Here is a 27,839-nt window from a genome sequence, read left to right as displayed (position 1 = left end):
ATAATTAACTGACCTCTGTAATACCTCTGCAGTCTCCCTTCATGGCTAAAGAAATATAGAGTTTAAAAGAAAAAACTGATACAAGAATAGATTGATTATATTTCAATAAGTTTACAACTACTAAGCCTATAAACACAAGATGGTTTAGGAACCCAAGGCAAAGGAAAGGGTGGAAATGAGAGATAAAGAGAAAAGGGGCAGACTCCCTGGAAGAGTTGTTTTCTAAGTTTATCTCAAAGAACAAGTGGGATTTTGCCAGACAAACGTGTAAGAGGGTGAAGGGAGGCTATTTTATGAAAAAGTCATAATGTGAGTAAAGAACTGTAGATCACTAGGGTGTACACAGTGAACTATTAACCACTCAATGTGCATGTCAAGTGTGAAACAAGAAACTGGGCAAACTTTTTTTTATTCAATCAATGTTATTGTATCCATCACCTAAGTGTCTCTGCAATTTGGACATTTCCATCCATCACCACTCCACAATCAAAATTACCATCTTCTCTTACTTAATTTACTGTAACACAAACTTGCATGTATTGACTGCCAAGGACTTTACACATACTGACCTATGTATTAGTTTAGGTCTTCTGAGAAACAGCCGGGATCAGACATGGCAAAAGATTTGAAGGTAATGCCTGTGAGGGCTTCCCAGGTGGCTTAGTGGTAAACAATCCTCCTACCAATGCAGGAGACACAGACTTGATCCCTGGCTCGGGAGGATCCCCTGGAGAAAGAAATCGCAATTCACGCCAGTACTCTTGCCTGGACATGACCATGGACAGCAATGGCTACAGTCCATGGGGTCACAAAGAGTAGGACACGACTGAGTGGCCAAGCATGCATGCAGTGTCTGTGGGGGATGGTGGGAAGTGAGCTACATGAAGCTGGGCAAGAGAAAAGCCCACAGTGCCAGCCTGAGCCCTGTGGGAAAGAGTAGGAAGAAAGGAGGTTGAGTACCAAGAGTCTTAAGACTACAGTTGCAAGAACATTTTGCAAAGAAAGTTTTGAAGAGTTTTGGAGCACAAGTCATCCATTAGAGGAGTCCCCTAGTTCTCTAAAATAGGACTACCTTAGTATCCCTGCTTACTCAGACCCACTTGGCACATGCTGGAAAGGCTCAAATGTGACTTGCGTCTCTTAAGGGCAAAAGAGAATGGTATGGCTTTGGGTACCCAAGAAAGAGCCAAACTTGTGATCCACATGTCTTCTCCAGCTCCCTTTCCTCAACTTCCAGGTACTTCTGTACGTTGTTACATCATGGAAGAAGATCGTTAATACACTCTTTCCTATTTGAAACACAATACTTCTCACCACCACACGACAGAATATGTTGAGGCTCCTGGCAAATTCTCATACACATTTTGAAGAATATAATATATACTGTGCTGGCCAAGAAGTTCATTGGGTTTTTTCTGTAAGATGTTATGGAAAAACCCAGAAGAATTTTTGGCTAATCCAATTCTTGAGCAGTATATGATCATACCCTTAAAGTCCTTTATGTTCCTCTCTCTAATCCTACTCTCTCATTCCTCCCCAAAAGTAACTAAGTCTGAATTTGCTGTTTTGGGTTTTCAAGTTTTACAACATACTATGAGGGTTTCTGATTACAGAAATATATCAAATGATAATATTTTCAAATAATTTTTTTACTCAACATGCTTCTGATATTTACCCATATAAGTGCCTGTAGTTCTGGTTCATCTGTTACATCAAATGGCACTTCAACATAAAAGGGAAGGAATTATGGATGAGCAATAAATGTCTGAAATTAAGTCTGAATGAATAAGAACACACTCTCTTGGAACATATAACCAAAGTGCTTTTAAAAAGGGACCTGTTGGTCTTCGCAGGTGGTCCAATGGTTAAGAATCCACCTGCGAATGCAGGAGACCTGACTTGGGAAGATCCCACTTGCCGCAGAGCAACTAAGTCCATGTGCCACAACCACTGAGCCTATTCTCTAGAGCCCACCATCCACAACTAATGATCCCTTGATCTGTAACTAATGAGCCTGTGTGCCTAGAGCTCATGCTCCACAACAAGAGAAGCCACCGCACCACAACAAAGTATCCTCCACTCGCCACAACTAGAGAAAGCGCATGCACAGCAACAAAGACCCAATGCAACCAAAAAATAAATATTTTCTTAAAAGTAAAGGAAATTGTTTATAAATACTTCAGTTCAGTCCTCAGTAGTGTCCGACTCTTTGCGACCCCATGAATCACAGCACGCCAGGCTTCCCTGTCCATCACCAACTCCCGGAGTTTACTCAAACTCATGTCCATCAAGTAGGTGATGCCATCCAGTCATCTCATCCTCTGTCGTCCCCCTTCTCCTTCCGCCCCCAATCCCTCCCAGCATCAGGGTCTTTTCCAATGAGTCAACTCTTCGCATGAGGTGGCCAAAGTACTGGAGTTTCAGCTTCAGCATCAGTCCTTTCAATGAATACCCAGGACTGATCTCCTTTAGGATGGACTGGTTGGATCTCCTTGCAGTCCAAGGGACTCTCAAGAGTCTTTCTCCAACACCACAGTTCAAAAGCATCAATTCTTCGGTGCTCAGCCGTCTTCACAGTCCAACTCTCACATCCATACATGACTACTGGAAAAACCATAGCCTTGACTAGATGGACCTTTGTTGGTAAAGTAATGTCTCTGCTTTTTAATATGCTGTCTAGGTTGGTCATAACTTTCCTTCCAAGGAGTAAGCATCTTTTAATTTCATGGCTGCAGTCACCATCTGCAGTGATTTAGGAGCCCAAGAAAATAAAGTCAGCCACTGTTTTCCCCACCTATTTGCCATGAAGAGATGGGACCGGATGCCATGATCTTAGTTTTCTGAATGTTGAGCTTTAAGCCAACTTTTTCACTCTCCTCTTTCACTTTCATCAAGAGGCTTTTTAGTTCCTCTTCACTTTCTGCCATTAGGGTGGTGTCATCTGCATATCTGAGGATATATTTAAAAAGTCAAGGAGCTGGGAAATGGGAGAATGATGAAGTAAAAACTTTTTTTAAGGTTTTAAGTGGAGAGACAGAAAGGATGAAAAAAGAAGCAAGAGGTAAGAAGTATTTCATAGGTTTCAACTTCCTTAGGTTAAAAAGAAAAGAGAAATAGTGTGACCATGATGCAAAAAATAGGTATTCTGCTTTTAATTAACAGTAGTACCATACACTACTTTTTTTTTTTTCCACATGGCAGGACATGTGGGATCTTATTCTCTGACCAGGGATTGAGCCACTGACCTGGTGTCTTCTGCAGTAGAAGCATGGACTCTTAACCACGAGGGGAGGTCCAATACCATACACTTCTGACTGACAGCAAAAAGCAGAGAGGAGACACTAATGGAAGCAAACTTTCAGATTAACAAAGAAAGGAAAAGAAAAGTGAAGAAACAATAGTATTTAATAAGTGGTAAATTTATAGAAGGAATAGAAAGTATATCAGTTATAATATTAAATCTAAATAAACCATCCCATTAGAAGAGAATATACCTTTCAAAAGGACAGATTCTATGATTCTGCTTTATGAGGTACCTAGATAAATTCACAGAGACAAAAAGTAGAATAAAGGTTACCAGAGGCTGGGGGAAGGATGTACAGGTATTGTTTAATTGCTACAGAGCCTCTGCTTGGGATGTCAATGTTTTAAAAATGGAGAGTGTTGGTATTTGTACAACACTGTGAATGAACTCAATGCCACTGAATCATACACTTGAAAATGGCTAAAATGATAAAATTTTATGCAACGTACAATTTTACCAAAAAAAAAAAATTTAATGGCTTAAGAGATACTGCTACTGCTACTGCTAAGTCACTTCAGTCGTGTATGACTCTGTGCGACCCCATAGAAGGCAGCCCACCAGGCTCTGCCGTCCCTGGGATTCTCCAGGCAAGAACACTGGAGTGGGTTGCCATTTCCTTCTTGAATGCATGAACGTGAAAAATGAAAGTGAAGTCGCTCAGTGTAGGCAAGTATAAATTGAAAGAAAGTAGAGTGGCAATATTAGCATCATCCAAAGAAGAATTTCAAGTTATAGGATTAGTGATAGGAACATCATGTAATGATAAAAAAGCATCATTTATTAATGTATGTCCATTTATTGACACCAAAAATATACATAGTAAAATACAAAACAAACAGAACTGTAAAAACTTGACATATTTGAGTACTTTAATAAAACATCCTTATATCAGGAGGATGAAAACATTAAGCTCAGTCAACAATGGCTTAGATTACTGGATTCTTTTTCTTATATAACAAGAAGTTTAGAAGTAGGAAAAGGCTGGTGTTTTGTTCAGAGACTCATCAAGACCTTTCTCTCTCCACTTTGTCACTTTAGCATGTTAGCCTACGACTGGTCAAAGGCGGAAAGGGAGTAGGGTGCCGGGCACATTAGTTAAATTCATCTGGAAAGCAAAAAACTTCCCAGATGCCCTCCCACAGGTGTATTTGCCAGAATGTGTAATGTGCCCAGCCACCTTAGCAGCAAGAAGTGAACATTACATTATCCAGCCTCTATAGTGGGAGGAACACAAGGCAAAGGTGTAAGGCCCAGCCAATCAACAGTGTCTCCCAGAGAATCTCTCAACATTTAAAATCTAGAAGAAAAAAATTAAAGACACACAGGAATTTAAAAATACAATTAATGGAGGAATTCCCTGGAAGTCTCTGTGCTCTCACTACTGAAGCCTCGGGTTCAATCCCTGGTTGGGGAAATTAAATCCCATAAACCAAGGGGCACAGACAAAAAAAAAAGTTAATGTCTATGATTTACTAGGCAGAGATTCTTGCAACTCACAAAAAGATAAAGTTTTCCTAATAGCACAGGAAAACACACAAAATTTTTAAAAAATAATTTTATAGGCTGTTTCACTGATTATAATCCATAAATAACTAAATTAAAACTATATAGAAATTTCAGTTCCTAGATAATGCATGGATTAAAGAAAAAACAAAAATTACTAACAATCAAGAAAGAAAAACATTTCATACCACAAAACCTATGGTGACCATAAAAGTAGTATTAAGAAAAAAATACAGGAGGCAGGGATCAAGATCATCCCCACAGAAAAGAAATGCAAAAAGGCAAAATGGTTGTCTGAGGAGGCCATACAAATAGCTGTGAATGGAAGAGAAGCAAAAGGCAAAGGAGAAAAGGAAAGATATACCCATTTGAATGTAGAGTTCCAAAGAATAGCAAGCAGAGACAAGAAAGCCTTCCTCGGCGATCAATGCAAAGAAATAGAGAAAAACAACAGAATGGGAAAGACTGTGCCAAAGCCTTTGACTGTGTGGATCACGATAAACTGTGGAAAATTCTGAAAGAGATGGGAATACCAGACCACCTGACCTGCCTCTTGAAAAACCTGTATGCAGGTCAGGGGCCAACAGTGAGAACTGGACATGGAACAATAGACTGGTTCCAAATAGGAAAAGGTGTGCGTCAAGGTTGTATATTGTCACACTGCTTATTTAACTTGTATGCAGAGTACATCATGAGAAACACTGGGCTGGATAAAGCACAAGCTGGAATCAAGATTGCCGGGAGAAATACAAATAACCTCAGATATGCAGATGACACCACTCTTATGGCAGAAAGTAAAGAAGAACTAAAGAGCCTCTTGATGAAAGTGAAAGAGGAGAGTGAAAAAGTTGGCTTAAAGCTCAACATTCAAAAAACTTAGATCATGGCATCTGATCCCATCACTTCATGGCAAATAGATGGGGAAACAGTGGCTGAGTTTATTTTCTTGGGCTCCTAAATCACTGCAGATGGTGACTGCAGCCATGAAATTAATTAAAGATGCTTGCTCCATGGGAAAAAAGTTATGACTAACCTAGACAGCATATTAAAAAGCAGAGACATTACTTTACCAACAAAGGTCCATCTAGTCAAAGCTACAGTTTTTCCAGTAGTCATGTATGGATGTGACAGTTGGACTATAAAGAAAGCTGAGCGCCAAAGAATTGATGCTTTTGAACTGTGGTGTTGGAGAAGACTTTTGAGAGTCCCTTGGACTACAAGGAGATCCAACCAGTCCATCCTAAAGGAAATCAGTCCTGAATATTCATTGGAAGGATTGATGCTGCAGCTGAAACTCAAATACTTTGGCCACGTGATGCGAAGAGCCAACTCATCCAAAAAGACCTGATGCTGGGAAAGACTGAAGGCAGGAGGAGAAGAGGACGACAGAGGATGAGATGGTTGGATGGCATCACCAACTCAATGGACCTGAGTCTAAGTAAACTCTGGGAGCTGGTGACGGACAGGGAAGCCTGGCATGCTGCAGTCCATGGGGTCGCAAAGAGTTGGACACAACTAAGTGACTGAACTGAAGAAAAAAATATATGACTTGAAAGCTTTGATTGTAAAGAAAAATGTTAAAAAGAATTTTAAAACTAAGAAACTAAAGAACAAAATAAACTGGAGACCAAAAAGAAAAAAAAAAAAGGAATAAATACTATTTTTTCTGAATAATTTTTCCCTTTTTTCTTTTCTCTATTTACAATTATTTTGTACTTCATTAACTTTGTCTTTTGTCTTTCCTTCCTTCTACTTTCTTTAAGTTTAGTTTGCCAGTTTTTTCCTCATTTCTTGAAATAAAATCTTAAACAGTGCACTTTTAGCGTTTTCTGTGTATATGAATCAAAAGCTATGAATTTGTATTGCACAGTTGGTTCCAATATATTTTGATAAATCATATCAAAGTAATTTTTATAGCTTGATTATTTGAAAAGACCTATAAAATGGATCAACTCCTTAATATCCATATGGAAGAAAAATATGTAGGACTGGGGATAAAAAGTGAGACATAACCACATATACAATGTAAGTATACTACCTGTAATTCTAAGGCAACAAATTACTAAACCTACTGGAAACTGAAATGAGGTGTGCAAACAGATACTTTGTCTTATTCCCAATTTTAAATAGAATGCTTCCAACATACTATTACTGGGATATAGCTGCTAAGAGACTTACAGATGATCTCTACCAGTTTACATAATATTTTCATTTTTTATATTTCATTTTGGAAAGATCCTATGTCTTTTCTCCATCTACTAAGATGACTGATTTTTGATATGATTCTGTCTTGTTCTATTTGTTTTCTGAGTTCAATTTTCATTTCATTATTTCCTCAACTTTTGTTGATTTCTCTCCTCAGCTCTTAAATTTTCAGTTCAAGTTTGTTTTATAACCCCACATGGTTGTGTCAGAACAAAGAACTCAGTCTGAAGAGCTGTATTTGTATTCTACTTCATAGCTGGTTTCTGTGGGACAATTTTTATCACATAAAATGTTATAATTTATGTACTTTTTAAAATAGTTTTGGATAGGTAATGTCTGCTTTTTTCTATTTACATTCATTTCATGGTCAGGGCCTCCCTGATGGCTCAGTTGGTAAAGAATCCATCTGCAACACAGGAGACCCCAGTTGATTCCTGGGTTGGGAAGATCTGCTGGAGAAGGGATAGGCTACCCACTCCAATATTCTTGGGCTTCCTTTCTGGCTCAGCTGGTAAAGAATCCACCTGCAGTGCAGGAGACCCCGGTTTGATTCCTGGGTCAGGAAGATCCGCTGGAGAAGGGATAGCCTACCCACTCTAGTATTCTTGGGCTTTCCTTGTGGCTCAGCTGGTAAAGAATCCGCCTGCAATGCAGGAGACCTAGGTTCGATCCCTGGGTTGGGAAGATCCTCTGGAGAAGGGAAAGGCTACACGCTCCAGTATTCTGGCCTGAAGAATTCCATGGACTGTATTGTCCATGGGGTCGCAAAGAGTCGGACAAAACTGAGCAACTTTCACTTTCATGGTCAGGATTCCTAGTTCAAGAGCACCTTCTTCAGTTTAGTGTAGTAAAGCCCAGTTTCTTTTATGGCCAGTGTTGATAATAGTGGAGAAAAGGGTTCCATTTCTGCAGAATCCTTAAATCTTCCAAATACTTAGCTGTCTGAAAATATGTTCATCTTGCCTTGAACATGACTGAAAATTCAACTAGGTAAAGAACACTAAGTTAAAAATAATTTCCCTTTAAATATTTAAAGAAAAATGTGTCAACCTCCTGCTTTCAATTTGGCCAACAAAGTGCATAGACAGTCTGTTTTGCTTGAGAGGTTAACTGTTTTATTTCTAAGAATTAGATTATTTTCTTTATCCTTGGAATTCTGAAATTAAAGGCATGTGTAGGCATGATTTTTTTTTAGCATTTTCAATATGAAGATGGGGAGTGGGATGAATTGGGAGATTGGGATTGGCAATATTTACACTACTTATAAAATAAATAACTAATGAGAACCAACTGTACAGCACAGAAAACTCTATGCAATGCTCTGAGGTGACCTAAATGGGAAGGAAACCAAACAAGAGGGGATGTTTGCATACGTGTGGCTGATGCACTTCGCTGGACAGCAGAAACTAACACCGCCCTGGAAAGCTGTGTAAATGTGTGTGTGTGTGAGTGTGTGTGTGTGTGTGTGTGTACATACATACACACTTATACATATAAAACAGTCACAAAGACAGGAGAAGAAACAGGAGAAGAAAAATAAGAAGAGGAGGAAGATCTGCAGGGCTAGGTGGGGAGATACAAGATTTCAGCCCCAGGAAGTTTTCTTCTTATCCTTTGGGACTATATCCTCTCCTCTACTATCTCTGTCCTCCCCTCCTGGAACCTCTTTTAATTATGTGGTGGCTTAGTTGCTAAGTAGTGTCTGACTCTTGCGATCCCATGGACTGTAGCCTGCCAGGATCCTGTGTCCATGGAATTTCCCGGGCCAGAATACTGGAGTGGGCTGCCATTTTCTTCTCTTTCCTTCTCCTTCTCTTTTAAGTATAAGTTAGCCAAATTCTAAAGACATTCTCGTATTTCTTCATTTTTATTTAATTTTCCATACTCTGGTCTACATTCAAAGAGAACTCTTTGATTTTTTCTACTAATTTGGTATTTTTAAATTAAAAAACTTTTACTTTTTATTATAAAGATCTCTTCTTTATCTTGACTATTTCATTTTCAAAGTTGTCTCTCTCATTTAACTTCTCTCTAGTGATACAAACTAGAATGTTTTTTGACCTATCTTCTAAACCTTGCATCATCTACTTACTCCTTGGTACAGTCTTGAGGATGGCCCCCAATGCTCCCTGTCTCCTGGTTGGTATCTGTACCCATGTATAAGTTCCATCCAACAGTGTACAAGCATTTGTCTGTGTGATCAATAGCATACAAAAGATATGATGGTCTAAAGAACCTGCTGTGTAGTACAGGGAATTCTACTCAATATTCTGTAATTGCCTGTATGGGAAAAGAACTGTAAGGAGAAAAAAAAAAGAGTGGATATATGTATACATATAAATGATTCGCCGTGCTATACATCTGAAACTAGCACAACATTGTAGATCAGCTATAATTAAAAGACAGTGAGCGAGAGAGAGAGAGATGATGGTTTGTAATTTCCAAGATTTATAAAATGGGCTTCCCTGGTGGTTCAGCGGTTAAGAATCTGCCCTACAATGCAGAAGACACCGGTTTGATCCCTGTCCAGGAAGATTCCACATGACACGAAGCAACTAAGCCAGTGCGCCACAAGTACTGAGCCCCTGCTCTGGAGCCCAAGAGCCACAACTACGGAAGCCCAAGTGCCTCGGCGCCCATGCGCCACTAAAAGAGAAGCCACCACAATGAAAAGCCCGCTCGCTGCAGCTAGAGAAAAACACCGAGCAGCAATGAAGACCCAGTACGGCCAAGAAAAAACCACCATGACTTCTGTCTTAGGAACACTCCTGCTCTGGGGAAAGCAAGCTGCCCAACAGTAAACAGCTCTATGGAGGGCTCCACACAGTGAGAAACTGAGCAGCTAGTGAAGAACTGAGGCCTGACAATACTCATGTGGGTAAGCTTTGAAGAAGATCATCCATTCCTAGCTGAACATAGGCCTAGATCTTTTCCTGGAGCTTGACTGCAACCTCGTAAGAGATCCTGAGTTAGAGTAACTCAATTAGGCTGCAATCAGATTCCTGACCCTCAGAAACTGTGGGATAATAAATGTTTGTTTGTTATTTTACGCTGCTACACTTCAGGGTAATTTGTTTTGTGGCAGTAGATAACTAATAGAAACAACAAAGAAGGCAGGGGACTACTGTAATCATTTAGGCAAGATAGTGGGGGGAAAAGACAAATGGGATGGAAAGAAAGTCAAGAGATAATAAAAATCTATGAAATCTAGTAATCAGATGGATATGAAGGAGTAAACAGAAAAAACAGGAGGTTGACAGAAACTTCCAGGTTCTTTATTTCAGACTACAAATGACAGATTTTCATCATTCTATATCTGGAGTACTTATAGAACTTAAGGGACAGACATATGCAGGAAATAACAGGCCACACGGATATGGAAGTTCAACTTTGAAGATGATCTGGATTGCTTATATGGATATGAGAACTCAGGTAAAAGAATAAGAAAAAGCAGAACTCTGGAGAAAACCAACATTCAAGAGGCACAAAAGGGATGAATCAGCTAACATGGCTGAGATGAGGCAGACAAGAGACAGGAGGAAAGACAGGAAAAAGTGGTGTCATAAAAACCAACTTAGGAACAAGAAAAACATTTCAAAATTATTTAAAGATGAATTTTTAAAAAAATATTAAAAATAAAGTCTCACAAATTAAAAGTAAGTTATTTTTCAATTTTGGCCTCAATGTCATAAACCGGAGTCAAACCAAACAATATATATCTAAAGCAGCAGCTCTCAACTGAGGATGGTACTGTACCCTCAGACGCTTGGAAATAAGAGCTTTTTTTTTGCTCCAATAAATGAGGGGTGGGGAGAAGGGTACACAAAAAGTACTAGAGTTTGTGAGGGTGAAGGCCAGAGGTGGTAAACATGTCACAATATGCAGAACAATCTTTGATAACCACCCAGAATGCCAATAAGCACCTCTACTGAAAAATGATTCAAGTTATGAGAAAAGGAGAGAAAACAGTCAATACAGTCCAATACAAATATATTATTTTAGTACCTCAGATTTAGAAAGATATAAGTAACCTAAAGGTTATTAACTAACAAGGCTAAATAGGCTAAAGTTTGGAAAGGTTTTAACTAATGTAGGTCTTACAGTTGGTGATGACATGGTAAGATATAGAGGAATTTTTTTTTTTTTAATATTTATTTATTTGTGAGGCTGCAAAGGGTCTTAGTCATGGCATGTGGGACCTTCGATCTTCCTTGCAGCATGCGTGATCTTTAGTTGTGGCTTGCAGGATCTAGTTCCCTGACCAGGGATCAGCCCAGGCTCCCTGCATTGGGAGCGCTGAGTTTTAGCTGCTGGACCACCAGCGAAGTCCCCTACAAGAATCTTTTAACCTAAAAGGATTACACATATTGAGCAGCCTTGGATAACTCCAAGGATACCAAGGGTTTTTAAAAACAATGTGCTGCTCTTTCCAGCCAGCGCCGAGCGATGGGCATCTCTCGGGACAACTGGCACAAGCGCCGTAAGACCGGGGGCAACAACTGGCACAAGCGCCGTAAGACCGGGGGCAAGAGAAAGCCCTACCACAAGAAGCGGAAGCGTGAGCTGGGACGCCCGCTGCCAACACAAAGATTGGCCCCTGCTGCATACACACAGTCCATGTGCGGGGAGGCAACAAGAAGTACCGGGCCTTGAGGCTGGACGTGGGGAACTTCTCCTGGGGCTTGGAGTGTTGTACACGCAGGACAAGAATAATCGATGTTGTCTATAATGCATCCAACAACGAACTGGTCCGTACCAAGACCCTGGTGAAGAACTGCACTGTGCTCATTGACAGCACACCGTACCGACAGTGGTACGAGTCCCGCTAGGCACTGCCCCTGGGCCGCAAGAAGGGCCCAAGCTGACTCCTGAGGAGGGAGAGATTTTAAAAAAGAAACGATCAAAGAAAATTCAGAAGAAATATGATGAGAGGAAAAAGAATGCGAAAATCAGCAGTCTTCTAGAGGAGCAGTTCCAGCAGGGCAAGCTTCTTGCATGCATCGCTTCAAGACCAGGCCAGTGTGGCCGAGCAGACGGCTATGTGCTAGAGGGAAAAGAGCTCGAGTTCTATCTGAGGAAGATCAAGGCCCAGAAAGGCAAATAAACCCTCTTCCCTCCTGTCTTAGCTCATCTAATAAAGGCGTATACTGTTCAAAAAAAAAAATAAATAAATAAATAAATAAAAACAATGTGCTAAGGTCACTAACTATAGCAAGTACTATTTCTGCTGAGATGTATAGTTTAAGCAGGAAACACCACTACACCATGCTAACTTTCCCAGTCAGAAGTGCTCAGAGACCAAGCATTATTCTACATGATAAATCATATTATCAAACAAAGTGGCAAAAACAAAACAAAATAGAAAACCCCACCACATTCAATATATTGTTCATAAAATACATTTGATTAAATAATTTAAGAAAAATACACATATACAGGAATGCTATGAAGTTTTTAAAATGTCTCAGATGCTTCTTACTAAATTCTAACTTCTCAAAAGGCCAAATCATGGATATAAGTTAATATAATGCAACAAGTTCTATGTTATTTAAGATTAGACTATTTGCTCATGAGGGAAAGAAAAAAAAAAAGAGAACAGCTTAATGTGTATAGATTATTCAGTCACGCACCTACAACTCACTGATACAGTATTTTACTAGTGAGTGCACACACACACACACACACACACAAGTCATACCAGGTGTGAAACTACTATCCTTAGGAAGACACGGTTGCAAGATTAGTTCTTGACTGGCAGGACTTGAGTTTTGCAAGAGCTTTTACCATTTCCTGATAAAAATCACTCACTGTGCCTAAACTGCTACATAAAAATTTTATTTTGGTCAAACACTTGCTTTTGGTCTAGGAGTCTAGAATTTGGTTCACCTTAGGCAGAACCTGCCTTTGTAACCATCTCTATTAAAAGCCCTGGGCACTGAATCTTTAAGAAGCTGCCCTGGTAGACAGCATTTCATATGTGCTGTCACAATTAGTTGCTACAGGAATTACGTGGGTATGTTCCACTGGAAGAAGATGCCTGGAAACTTGCACCTGGTTTCTCCTGCCCTTTACCAAAGGCACCTTTGCTGCACTTTGCTTTGTACCCTTTACTGTATAATGACAGCCATGAACACAACTATACGCTGAGTCCTATGAGTCTTCCTAATAATCACTGGACCTGGGAGTGGTCTTAAAGACCACTGACAGGGCTGATGTCAGAAGTGGGATTCATTAAATATGGTGAAAGCACTGTTTGAGAAAAGGAAGGATGAAGTGGTAGGATGATGAAACTTTGCTACTTGCATGGCTATCACCCATGATGAATCAGCAGCTGAGTTGCTATCTGTTGAGAGAGATAAAAGTTACCTACGAAATTTGAAAATGACAGCCTAACTCTAAGAGAGTTGGCTCATTCAATCTTCAATCTGCTTTGGCCATGATGACTGAAGTAAGAAGAGAAAAAGCACAGTACAGGTGATACCTCTGGTTTATGTTCTCACCTCTGAACTGCAGGAGAAAAGGCCCAAAGTTCACAGAGGTAAGCTCTGGCTGGACCAAAATTGTTAAATGCTTGTGTTGGTCTCTCCCCCAAGCATGAGGAATTAAAAGTTATATTAGGTCTCAGGGCTGGAGAAAGCTTTAGTTAACAAAAGGAAAGGAAACTATTTCAGCTGTTTCTTCAGCCTAACTACTGCTGCTTCAGCAACCCCTCCATGCCTCCTACTTTCCAGTCAGGAACTTCCAACAACTGCAATGCTAATATTGTAAATGTTAAATTTATCACTAGGAGTTTGAATAAATATGCAGTAAGAAAAAAGAGACAGGGAAAGTTTAAAAGATGCCTTTGTATTTTGTGGCTATTGCATCTGGAGGTATGAAAAATAAAAATATAAAGTATTATATGCTTGCACTCTCATAAATGCTTAGATGGATCATATCAATCAGGAAAAGTTGCAAAACAAAAAGTTATATGAGACATACCTTCCTTGCTTTACACTGCTGGTGAGTGGAATAGAAAATTAAACTGTTTGAGTATAAGAAACAGAATAAATAAATCTCCATAATGGATACTATTAGATTGGACAAAAAGTTTCTTCAGTTTTTTAAGTAAAAATAAAAGATGAAATTTTTATTTTTACCAAGAACTTGATTGAATATTGTATTCACTGTTTTGTTTCACTACCTTCTGCCCCTTTTCAGGCAACTTCATAACTCCATCTTCCCAAAGCTTTTTATCTTTTGAGCAAAGAACTGCTGCAGGTGCCTTTTACAGTCTTACAGAGAATTGAAATATTTTCCATTAAGAGAATTTTGTAAAGACCAAAACACGGCATTTCCTGGCAGTCTACTTGTTAGGATTTCACATTAACTGCAGAGGGCCAGGGTTCAATCCCTGGTCAGGAAACTAAGATCCCCCAAGCTAGGTGGCACAGCAGAAAACAAAACAAAAACAACAAAATAAATGGACATCCACAGGTGCAATGTCTGATGAATACGGCAGATGAATCAGAACTTTTCAGCCAAGCTGTAGCAACTTTTGTTCAGTCATCAAGCATGCCATCTTGCATTATCCTGATGGAAGATTATTAGTTTTCTGTTGACTAATTCTGAATGCGTTTTTTAAAGTGCTGCTTTTTAGTCTCATGGGAGCAATACCTGTTAGAATTAAATCATTTGGTTTTCCTCAAGGAGCTCATAATAGAGGACTCCCTTCCAATCTCTCCATATATACAAAATCACCTTCTTGGATGAAGATCTGCCTTTGGTGTGGTTGGTGATGGTTTATTTCTTTTGCCCCAAGATCTCTTCCATTCCACATTATTGTACACTATTTACTTTTCATTGCCCATCACAGTTTGTTTTAAAAATGGAACATTTTTGTTACATTTAAGTAGAGAATTGCATGTGGAAACAAGGTAGAAAAAAAAAAAAAAAGAAAAAGGGTTTTTTTTGCTTAACTTATGTGGAACCCAAATATCAAAGTCATTAACATAAACCAAGCTGGTGCAAATGATTTTCAATGTTTCATTTGGGTATTCTGAGTATGCCAGCTATCTCTGTCATCATACAGCATGTCTGTTCTCAATTAATGTCTTGATTTGAGTACTATCAACTTCAATGGGCCTACCCAAGCATGGACCATCATCCAGTGAGTAATCTCCAGCATGAAACTTTGCCAGCCACTTCTGACATGTTGGATAAGTCACAGCACCTTCTCAATACACAAATCTTTTTTAGGGTTTCAGTTGTGTTTTTACTTTTCTTGAAATAATAAAGCACAATATGCCGAAAATGTTGATTTTTTCTTTCTTCTTCAATAATAAAATGGATATACAAAAATTCATCAATTTTGATAAGTGTGTTTTAAAATGCACACTGATAATGACAGCTGTTAGAATACAATCTTAACAAAATTGTTTCAAATGACATTAAAGACAACTAAATAAGCATTACTAGAGTCACCTTACAGAAAAACCGAACAAACTTCTGGCCAAACCAGTATTATTTGTATTTATTGCCATCTCAGAGAAAAGGGAGACAACATGTAAACAAAGGAAATTTCCAAACAGAAATATACCTTTGGAGTTTTAAAAAGCAGTTTTTGGTTGCTACTGAGCTCTTGTGAAGTCAGATATCTAATCCTGAAAGTCTGATGATTTTCCAGCATAATATGCATTATTTTTGAGTGATTAATTTGAACTCTGAGACTGAGAAAATGAAAAGGCATTAGAAAAGTCTTGGTTGTCACTTGCACTTAGAACATAACTATCTGCTCTGCCACATCTTGGCTTGGCCACTGCTGAAGAAAAGTCACTGGCTTTTTCGGAATCCTGAATTCACAAATCCTAACTACGTGGATCTGACTCTAAGCTAAAAACTGACAATAGTCTGATACTGGCTATTTAAACCTCAACACAAGCTGTGCTGAACTAAAACAAGCATATGCTCAGTGAATAGGACTTTGACTTAAGGACTGTAGAAGATTTAAGACACCCTCTCTGAAGCCATAAATTGAAAACATCATGGATTCTGGCTGGACCATCTGAATCACTTGAAGATGCCCATAGGAAAGGGCTCATTCTCTGACAGGGCCATCTCCATCAAGCTGTCAGTTATACAGGCCTAATAAAGTACATTCCTAACTTATGACTACTGCCAAAAGTTATAAGTTGGGAGAATGCACTCTACTCGCTTGTTACAGACTAGAGTCACGATTCCCTTTCAGGGAAGTCTGATTGCTATGGACTTGTATCCAGTTTTCTGGATTAGCTGCAGCTTTCAAGAATGAATTAATAACCTGATTTTATTACCCTCACATTCACCTTACCCTTCCTTGCACACACACACTTATTAATGCAGCTTCATTATTAAACACAGCTATCTCTAGAAAGGAACTGATCTTTTCCCAGGTGGCACTAGTGGTAAAGAACCCACTTGCCAATGCAGGAGATCTAAGAGACCTGGGTTTGATCCCTGGGTCAGGAAGATCCCCTGGAGAAGGAAATGGCAACCCACTCCAGTATTCTTGCCTAGAGAATCCCATGGACAGAGAAACCTGGCAGGCTTCAGTCATCGAATTGCAAAGAATCTGGATACAACTGAAGTGACTCAGCCAGCATAACACACACACTGCATTAGGAAAATAACCAGGACAAAAAAGGTGTAGGAGGTGACATAAACCTATTTTGAAAATTTTTGAATTCATCCAGACTAATCCCAAATCACACGTCTTTCTAGTTAAGTTGTATAAAAATGATTTTTTTTTGTAAAAATGTTTCTGTTCATCCTCCAGGTCTGGGTGATTGGGAGAAAAATGAAAAGTCATTACTGAATGGGACACACAGATTCTACAAGGGAGGAAAAAATAAAACACAGCACCTGGTAAAGTACAGAGAGGAGGACACTGACGTTTGTTTTTCATAAGTATTCTTGAAAGTTTTCCCTTCTTCCTGAAGGAAAACTCTGGCAGTTGGCTTCCCACACTGTTGAGTCCTTTCAATTCAAACTGAATGCCACGCTTCAATCACACCTACCAGTGCTCTGAGACAGCAGGAAGCAGCCCCAATTCCTACACCTTTCACAATGAACACCTCTAATCGACATTCACACTATGAAGCCAATGAGATGGTGTCATGGATAAAGAAACTGACTGGAACTAATTGCCTTCAGGCAGTCCACCTGAAAACAAGTCATGAACTAAATTAAATGGACTAAACTTAGAATGCTAAAGTGAATGGCCCCGTGGGATGACATACTGAGGGACCTGTTAGCTTACACTATCGAGTTGGCCAAAAGATTCGTTCCATTTTTTCTGTAAGATGGCTTCAGTAGTGCTTAGTTGTCTTTAACTTCATTTGAAACAATTTGTGACAGCTGTCATTTCAGCACAGATTTTTTAAAAAATTCATCAAAACTGGTGAATTTTCGTGTACCCATCTTAATATTGAAGATGGAAGGAAAAAGCTACATTTTCAGGATACCATGCTTTAACATTTTAAGAAAGTTAAAAACACAACTGAAATGAAAAAAATGACTTGTGCATTATATGGAGAAAGTGCTGTGACTGAACTTGCAGATGTTCAAGCTGGATTTAGAAAAGGCAGAGCAACCAGAGATCAAATTGCCAACATTTATCAGATCATAGAAAAAGAAAGAGAATTCTGGAAAAACATATACTTTCTGCTTCATTGATACACTAAAGCTTTTGACTGTTTCAAGCTGGATTTAGAAAAGGCAGAGGAACCAGAGATCAAATTGCCAACATTTATCAGATCATAGAAAAAGAAAGAGAATTCCGGAAAAACATATACTTTCTGCTTCATTGATACACTAAAGCTTTTGACTGTGTGGATCACAACAAACTGTGGAAAATTCTTCAAGAGATGGGAATACCAGACCACCTTACCTGCTTCCTGAGAAATCTGTATGCAGATCAAGGAGCAACAACAGTTAGAACTGGACATGGGACAATGAACTGGTTCAAAACTGGAAAACGGTACTTCAAGGCTGTATATTCTCACCCTGCTTATTTAATTTATATGCAGAGTACATCATGCAAAATGCTGGGCTGATGAAGCACAAGCTGGAATCAAGACTGCTGGAAGAAATATCAGTAACCTCAGATATGCAGATGATATCACTCTTATGGCAGAAAGTGAAGAGGAACTAAAGAGCCTCTTGATAAAGTGAAAGAGGAGAGTGAGAAAACCTGGCTTAAAATTCAACATTCAAATAACTAAGATCATGGCATCTGGTCCCATCACTTCACGGCAAATAGATGGGGAAAAAATGGAAACAGTGACAGGCTTTATTTTCTTGGGCTCCAAAATCACTGCAGATGATGACTGCAGCCATGAAGTTTAATGACGCTTGCTCCTTGAAAGAAAAGCTATGACAAACCTAGACAGTGTATTAAAAAGCAGAGACATTACTTGGCCAACAAAGGTCCACTGAATCAAAGCTATGGTTTTTTCCAATAGTCATGTATGGTTGTGAGAGCTGGACCATAAAGAAGGCTGAGCACTGAAGATAATTGATGCTTTTGAATTGAGGTGTTGGAGAAGACCCTTGAGAGTCCCTTGGAATGCAAGGAGATCCAACCAGTCAATCCTAATGGAAATCAGTCCTGAATATTCACTGGAAGGACTGATGTTGAAGCTGAAGCTCCAATACTTTGGCCACGTGATGCGAAGAGCTGACTCATTTGAAAAGACCCTGATGCTGGGAAAGACTAAAGGCAGGAGAAGGGGATGACAGAGGACAAAATGGTTGGATGGAATCACTGACTCAATGGACATGAGTTTGAGCAAGCTCTGGGAGATGGCGAAGGACAGGGAAATTTAGCGTACTATAGTCCATAGGGTCGCAAAGAGTTGGATATGACTAAGTGACTGAATGACAATTTTTACTTTAAAAACTGAGGAAATTTTTGGCCAATCCAATATCTAATTTATATCTTGCCTGGAGTACCCAGAAATGCAAAATCTTTCTTTCCAGGGGTACCATGTGGGTCCTCTGAAGCTGTATTTCTTTTCATATGTACCTTGACCATCAAGACACTACTTCAACCCTGAAAAATTTTCAGGTCAAGTTGAACTTTATGGCCATAGTTGTGCTTTGCTTGAATTGATGCCTCAGGCATATAAAAAGTGTCCAGGGCTTCCCTGGTGGCTCAGTGGTAAAGAATCCACCTGCCAATGCAGGAGATGCGGGTTCCATCCCTGGGTAGGTAAGATGTCCTGGAGAAAGAAATGGCAACCCACTCCAAAGTTTTTGCCTAAGGGGCAATAGTCCATGGGGTCCCCAAAGAGTCAGACACAACTTAGTGACTAAACAATACAACAAACAACAGAAACTGAGGGGGAAAGACAGCTGTTTTTCTAGGATAAATGTCATGGTTAGGAGGAATTAATTTTAACTAGGTAAATTTATGCCTTTGAAGAAAACAATAGCAAAGATCAATAAAACCAAAACCTTCTTCTTTGAAAAGATAAACAAAATTGACAAACCGTTAGCCAGCCTCCTCAAGGAAAAAAAGGGAGAAGACTCAAATCAATAAAATTAGAAATGAGAAATAGGAGATGTTACAACACACAATGCAGAAATAAAAAGGATCATTAAGAGACTACTATGAGCAACTATATATACCAATAAAATGGACAACCTCTTAAAAAAGTATATCCTTCTAAGACTTAATCAAGAAGAAATTGAAAATATGTACAGACCAACTGAAAATAGGTACAGCACTGAAATCAAATCTGTGAGCAAAAAACTTCCCAAAAAGCAAAAGTCCAGGGCTAGATGGCTTCACAGGTGAATCCCATCAAATGTTTAGAGAATAAATAACAACTATCTTTCTAAAACTCTTCCAAAACACTGCAGGGGGAGAAACACTCCCAAACTCATTCTACAAGGCCACCATCACCTTGATACCAAAACCAGACAAAGATACCTTATACACACACACACACACACACACACACAGAGTGATATGAAACGTTTCCTGTTCTACTCTCTACCAGTACACAAGCCTTTCCCAAATACAGATTTCTGAGCCCAAGTGAAACAAAGCCAGCTATTTGGAAGCCATCAGCTACTTCCTCCCCTGTGAGCACTAAGGAGCTGGGGGAATGGGAGAGGCAGCCATCCATCACATATGCTATTTCTTACCATAAACAAGGAATTAGTATGTGAACGATAAAGGAAGCAGGATTGGCCCCAAATATCTAGATGCTTATGGAAGAAATGATTTCAGCAAGCCCAGACGCTTGTATTTTCCCATACATAGAAGATCGCTAAATCTCTTCATGTGATAAATTTAGTTTTCTCTTAATTAACAGTAATCTTTTAATATTCAGATTACCTGCCCCTTGCTGCAAACTTATATACAGCCTGGCTCCTCCCCTGCCTCCTCTGAGTCAACTCTCTTGGGGTCACTTGAGATGATGACTCCCACCATCCTAACATGCCCACCGAACAAAACCTAATTCTCAATGGTCAGGTTGCTGGTATTTTTTTTTTTAGTCTACAACACACACAATATTACGGGCCAGTATCACTGATGTACATATGCAAATATCCTCAACAAAACACTAACAAACAAATCCAATAACATGTTAAAACGATCATACACCATGATCAAGTGGGATTTATCCCAAGCATGCAAGGAGTCCTCAATATACATAAATTAATGTGATCTGTTGTTGTTCAGTCTCTCAATCATGTCCAACTGTTTGTGACCAAATGGACTGCAGCATGCCAGGCTTCCCTGTCCTTCACTATCTTCCAGAGTGTCCGGAGTGGACATGAGTGCATGTCCATTGAGTCAGTGATGCCATTAAACCATCTCATCCTCTGTCATCCCCTTTTCCTGCTCTCAATCTTTCCCAGCATCAGGGTTTTTTCCCAATGAGTCAGCTCTTTGCATTAGGAGGCCAATGTATTGGAGCTTCAGCATCAGTCCTTCCAATGAATCTTCCTTTAGGAATGACTAGTTGGATCTCCTTGTTGTCCAAGGGACTCCCAAGAGTCTTCTTCCAGCACCACAGTTTGAAAGCATCAATTCTTCCACACTCAGCATTCTTTATGATCCTACTCTCACATTCATACATAACTATAGGAAAAACCATACCTTTGACTATACAGACCTTTGTTGCCAAAGTAATGTCTCTGCTCTTTAATACGCTATCTAAGTTTGTCACAACATTTCTTTCAAGGACCAAGCATCTTTTAATTTTATGGCTAGAGTCACTGTACACAGTGATTTTGGAGCCCAAGAAAATAAAGTCTGTCACTATTTCCATATTTTATCCCATCTATCTGTCATGAAGTGATGGGACCAAATGCCATGATCTTAGTTTTCTGAATGTTGAGTTTTAAGCCAGCTTTTTCACTCTCCTCTTTCACCTTCATCAAGAGGCTCTTTAGTTCCTCTTCACTTTCTGCCATTAGGGTGATGTCATCTGCATATGTGAGGTTACTGATCTTTTTCCTGGCAGTCTTGATTCCAGTTTGTGATTCATCCAGCCCAACAGTTCACATGATGTACTCTACATATAAGTTAAATAATCAGGGTGACAATATACACTGAAGTACTCATTTCCCAATTTTGAACCAGTCCATTGTTCATGTCCAGTTCTAACTGCTGCTTCTTGGCCTGCATACAGGTTTCTCAGGAGGCAGGTTAGGTGGTCTGGTATTCCCACCTCTTTCAGAATTTTTCACAGTCTGTTGTGATCTACACAAAGGCTTTAGCATAGTCAATGAAGCAGAGAGTAGATGTTTTTCTGGAATTCCCTTGCTTTTTCTATGATCCAGTGGATGTTGGCAATTTGATCTCTGGTTCCTCTGCCTTTTCTAAATGCAGCTTGCACATCTGCAAGTTCTCAGTTCATGTACTGTTAAAGCCTAGCTTGAAGGATTTTGCACATTACCTTGCTAGCATGTGAAATGAGCGCTAGTATGCAGTAGTCTGAACATTCTTTGGCATTACCTTTCTTTGGGATTGGAATGAAAACTAACCTTTATCAGTCCCATGGACACTGCTGAGTTTTCCAAATTTTCTGGCATATTCAGTGCAGCACTTTAACAGTATCATCTTTTAGGATTTGAAATAGCTCAGCTGGAATTTCATCACCTTCACTAGCTTTGTTCAGAGTAATGCTTCTGAAGCACCACTTGCCTTCACACTCCAGGATGTCTAGCTCTAGGGGAGTGATTACACCATTGTGGTTATCCAGGGCCTTTTTGTATAGTTCTTCTGTGTATTCTTGCCACCTCTTCTTAATCTTTTCTGCTTCTGTTAGGGCCTCACTGTTTCTGTCCTTTACTGTGCCCATCTTTGCATGAAATGTTCCCTTGGTAACTCTAATTTTCTTGAAGAGATCACTAGTCTTTCCCATTCTTCCTCTTATTCCCATTGATTTCCTCTATTTCCTTGCATTGTTCACCTAAGAAGGCATCTTATCTCTCCTTGCTATTCTTTGGAACTCTGCATTCACATGGGTGTATCTTACCTTTTCTCCTTTGCCTTTCTCTTTTCTTCTTTTCTCAGCTATTTGTAAGGCCTCCTCAGACAACCATTTTGCCTTGCTGCATTTCTTTTTCTTGAGGATGGTTTTGATCACTAACTCCTGTACAATGTCACACACCTCTGTCCATGGTTCTTCAGGCATTTATCACATCTAATCCCTTGAATCTATTTGTCACTTCCACTGTATAAGCATAAGGGATTTGATTTAGGTCATACCTGAATGGCCTAATGGTTTCCCCTACTTTCAATTTAAGTCTAAATTTTGCAATAAGGAGGTGATGCTCTGAGCCACAGTCAGCTCCAGGTCTTGTTTCTGCTGACTGTATAGAGTTTCTCCATCTTTGGTTACAAAGAATATAATTCATTGGATTCCAGTATTTACCATCTGGTGACGTCCACATGTAGAGGTGTCTCTTGTGTTGTTGGAAGAGGGTGTATACTATGACCAGGGTGTTCTCTTGGCAGAAGTGTTAACCTCTGCCCTGCTTCATTTTGTACTCCATGGCCAAACTTGACTGTTACTTCAGGTATCTCTTGACGTCCTACTTTTGCATTCCAGCCCCCTATGATGAAAAGGACATCTTTTTTTGGTGTTACACCACATTAACAAAGTAAAAGATAAAAATCATATGATAATCTCAATAGATGCAGAAAAGGCTTTTGAAAAAATTCAGCACCAATTTATGAAGACAACCTCTCTGGAAAATGGGCATAGAAGGAACCTATCAACATAGGTCATATATGACAAACCCACAACAAACATTTTTCTTAATGGTGAAAAACTGAAAGCATTTCCTGTAAGATTAGGAAAAAGATAACACTCGCCACTATTATTTCAACAGTTTTGGAAGTCCTAGCCATGGAAGTCAGAGAAGAAAAAGAAATAAAAGGAATCAAGAGTGTAAAACAAGTCCTAAAACTCTCACTGTCTGCAGATGACATGATACTATACATAGAAAACCCTAAAGATACCCTCAGAAAATTACTCGAGCTCATCGGTGAATTTAGTAAAGTCACAGGATACAAAATCAATACACAGAAATCCCTTGCATTCCTACACACTAACAGTGAAAAATCAGAAAGAGAAATGCAGGGAACAATCCTACTCACCACTGAAACAAAAAGAATAAAATACCTAGGAGTAAACATATCTAAAGACACAAAAGACTGGTATGTAGAAAACTATAGAACACTGATGAAACAAATAAAAGAGGACACAAAGTTGGACTGGATGAATCAATATTGTAAAAATTACTATACTGCCTAAAGCAATCTACAGATTCAGTGCAATCCCTATCAAATTACCAATGGCATTTTTTACAGAACTAGAACAAAAAACTTTACAATTTGTATGGAAATACCAAAGACCCCAAATAGCCAACGCAATCTTGAGAAAGAAAAATGAAACTGGAAGAAATCAACCTTCCTGACTTCAGACTATGCTACAAAGCTGCAATAATCAAGACAGTATGGTACTGGCACAAAGACAGAAATATAGACCAATGGAACAAGATAGAAAGCCCAGAGATAAACCCACACATCTACGGATGCCTTATCTTTGACAAAGAGGGCAATGGAGAAGACAACCATTTCAATAAGCAGTGCTGGGAAAACTGGACAGCTATGCATAAAAGAATGAAATTAGAACACTTCCTAATACCATACACAAAAATAAACTCAAGACAAATTAAAGACTTAAATGTAAGGCCAGAAACTATAAAACTCTTAAGAGGAAGATACAGGCAAAACACTCTTTGACATAAATCCCAGCAAGATCCTCTTGGACCCACCTCCTAGAGTAACGAAAATAAAAACAAAAATAAAGAAATGGGACCTAATTAAATTTAAAAGCTTTTGCACAGCAAAGGAAACTTTAAACAAGATGAAAAGACAACCCTCAGAATGGGAGAAAATAATCAAAAAAGAAGCAACTGTCAAAAGCTTAATCCCCAAAATATACAAGTAGTTCATTAGCCAATATCAGAAAAACAAACAACCTAATAAAAAAAAATGGGTGAAAGATCGAAACAGACATTTCTCCAAAGACGACACACAGATAGCCAACAAATACATGAAAAGATACTCAAAATCTCTCATTATTAGAGAAATGCAAATTAAACTATAATGAGGCACCATCTCATACAAGTCAGAACGGCCATTAAAAAAATCTACAAAGAGTAAATGCTGGAGAGGATGTGAAGAGAAGGAAACCCTCTTACACTGTTTGTGGGAATATAAATTGATATAACCACGATGAAAAACAGTATGGAGATTCCTTTAAAATCTAGGAATAAAACCACCACCAAATGACCCAGCCACCCCACTCTGGGTATATACCTTGAAAAAACAGTAATTCACAAAGACACATGTACCCCAACCTTCAAAGCAGCACTATTTACATTAGCCAGGAAACAGAAGCAACCCAGATGTCCACTGACAGATGAATGAATAAAGACGTTGTGATTCATAAATACAATGAAATATTAATTAATGAAAGTCACTTAGAAAGTCTGACTCTTTGCGACCCCATGGACTATACAGTCCATGGAATTCCGCAGGTCAGAATACTGGAGTGGGTAGCCTTTCCCTTCTCCAGGGCATCTTCCCAAACCAGGAACTGAACTGGGCCTCCTGCATTGTAGGTGGATTCTTTACCAGCTGAGCCACAAGGAAGCCTAGGAATGGTTCAGTGACTGGGAGTGCCCCAATACCAGTAATGGGCTTCCCTGGTGGCTCAGACAGTCAAGAATCTGCCTCCAAGGCAGGAAACGCAAGTTGGATCCCTGGGTCGGGAAGGTCCCGGGAGAAGGAAATGGCAACCCACTCCAGTATCCTTGCCTGGGAAACCCATGGACAGAGGAGCCTGGTGGGCTACAGTCCACAGCTCACAAAGAGTTGAACTCGACTTAGTGACTAACATTTTCACTTTCAATACCAGTAATTACTTCAAACAGGTAAGCAGTCCAATCTGGTGCCAATATTCCATTTGAATATAGCCACGAAAATTTCCTTAATGTTAGCAAAAAGTTAGAATGAATCAATTACTTACGAAAACAGATCAAACCACTGCTGTTTTGTAACAGATTCCTGGCGTAAAAGCTTCAGAACAATTGGACGCATGAAATCCCATTTGTCTTCAAATTGAAGAGAACCTTTATTCTAAAAAGAAAAAAAAAAGGACAGAATAGTTCAAGGGCAGTTAAATCAGAAGTGTGTTATTTTTATCTCATAAGAGACAACCAGAGAAATTTAAAAGAATCAGATTTCCATAATGGAATCCCTATAACTTAATCTGCTATCAAGGAATCACTGAAGAACTCACCATAAGAGGAAACTAAAAAGGTTACAAGAAAGGGTATAGTGATTGATGAATTTGGCCTTCTCCAAAGAGCAGGTCTGGCCTTTGCCCTTGGCTTCTAGTAAGTAGCAACCCTGAGTCCTGGGAATGTTGTGATAAGACAATCCCTGGGGGCCTTGAGTCATACTGGATAATTTAGCAATGTGATTTAGGGAGGGAACTGGTAAACCCATATAGTTTTAGGGTTGTAGCTGGTCAATCCAGAAACACCAACAATAAGATTTTGGGGTCATTGCGATTTGGGGTCAACTTGGAGACTGAGATTACCCACATGAGCAATGCCTACATGATGAAGCCTTAATAAAAATTTTGGACACCAAAGTTTAGGTGAGCTTCTCTGCTGGCAGTACTTATATGCCCTGCATTTAATGAGGGAAGGAGAGAAATGTGACCTGACAACACCAGAGAGGACAAGGGAAGCTCTGTTTTTGACCCTCCTGGACACCAACCTATATGTTTCTTCCTTTAGCTGAAAAAAAGGCCCTTAATAAACCATAACCATCAGCAGAGCAATTTTCAGTAATATCTTACTGAGTATTTTCACAGATTTATGAATATCTCTAACAAATTATTGAGTCTCAGTATTTTGGGAATCTCCCAAATTTGCAGCTAGTGTCATAAGCGAGGGTGGTCTTGTGTTTAGAGACTGTGCCCTAAACTCCTCACAAAAAGTACACTGAAAATCCAAATAAACTCTTAAAGTTGAGGAAGGAAAAAAAAAAACCCAGAAAGATACCCATCTCATTCTATAATGCTTACAAAACCTTGACACTAAACTTGTGAGACAAGAACAAGAAATGGTAACTCTACACCAATCTAATTTAAAAATATAGATGCAAAACTCTTAAAAATATTAGTAAATTAAATAAGTGGCATATGAAAGAAATAATACCTCATAATCATACATGTTTATTCCAATAATGTGAAAGTGGTTCAATATTAAGGGGAAAAAAATCAATTCATTATTAAAACGGGGGGGGGGACACTCCACATGTGTTAGTAATGAATAATTTTCATTTTCAAGTTAACTATGCCCATATGATGTGGTTTAATCAATAAATTTCAACAAAAATCATTACTTTTCTAATATGGCAGCACCAAACACCCTTATGAATTTACTATTGATTTTACTATACATTTGTTGAGAATGTTGCTCCCTTGTATCAGATAAGATCCATGCACTGAATGGAATCTTCAAACTCCCTGAAATTATATTTCAGAAGCAGTTTTTAAACATATGGTCTGAAAAGAATTTACACCAGGATCATATAGAGTGGTGATTACACAAATATTTATAAAACCTATTACAGACTTGCTGGATCAGAAATCTCTTGAGTTTAGCATTTACATGTTTACCAAATTCATGATAAAACTACATAAAAACATTACAAAGTCTATGACCCCAAAAAGATTAAGAACTACTAACATTTAACTTTTGTGAAAGCAAATGATACTACTTCTTACATCAACACAGTTGATCCTAAAAGTAACTGTACTGTCTCACCCCAGGTACCTACTTTTATCACAAAGTAATCTTATAAAGACCCAGGAGATACTCAAAAATTACTACTGGGATTAGCTTTGCTTCCCTGAACAACTACTTTGTTTTTACCTTATGGATTAAGTGAATCATGTAGGTAACTTTGCTCTTCTTCAGTTAAGTTCAGCTCAGTCGCTCAGTCATGTCCAACTCTCTGTGACTCCATGAATCGCAGCACACCAGGCCTCCCTGTCCATCACCAACTCCCGGAGTTTACCCAAACTCATGTCAATCGAATAGGTGATGCCATCCAGCCATCTCATCCTCTGTCGTCCCCCTTCTCCTCCCACCCCCAATCCCTCCCAACATCAGGGCCTTTTCAAATGAGTCAACTCTTTGCATAAGGTGGCCAAAGTACTGGAGTTTCAGCTTCAGCATCAGTCTTTCCAATGAACAC

General features: G+C 39.1%; 1 protein-coding gene across 2 annotated transcripts in view; it reads right to left on the bottom strand.

The window, feature by feature from the left end:
* CUL5 (cullin 5) overlaps positions 1–27,839 on the bottom strand; it is a 129,726-nt gene that overhangs the window by 81,866 nt on the left and 20,021 nt on the right. The window contains exon 2 of one of the 2 annotated variants that reach the window (XM_043481072.1): positions 25,594–25,703. The exons of the other annotated variant lie outside the window; for it this stretch is intronic. Coding sequence (XP_043337007.1) covers positions 25,594–25,703 — 110 coding nt within the window. The remainder of the gene's footprint in view (positions 1–25,593; positions 25,704–27,839) is intronic. 2 annotated transcript variants of the gene reach the window in all.

The sequence above is a fragment of the Cervus canadensis genome, chromosome 11 (assembly GCF_019320065.1).
Source record: "Cervus canadensis isolate Bull #8, Minnesota chromosome 11, ASM1932006v1, whole genome shotgun sequence".
In the NCBI taxonomy this organism is placed as follows: domain Eukaryota; kingdom Metazoa; phylum Chordata; class Mammalia; order Artiodactyla; family Cervidae; genus Cervus; species Cervus canadensis.
The sequence above is the reverse complement of the archived record's forward strand: the minus strand, read 5'-3'. Positions and strand labels throughout refer to the sequence as shown.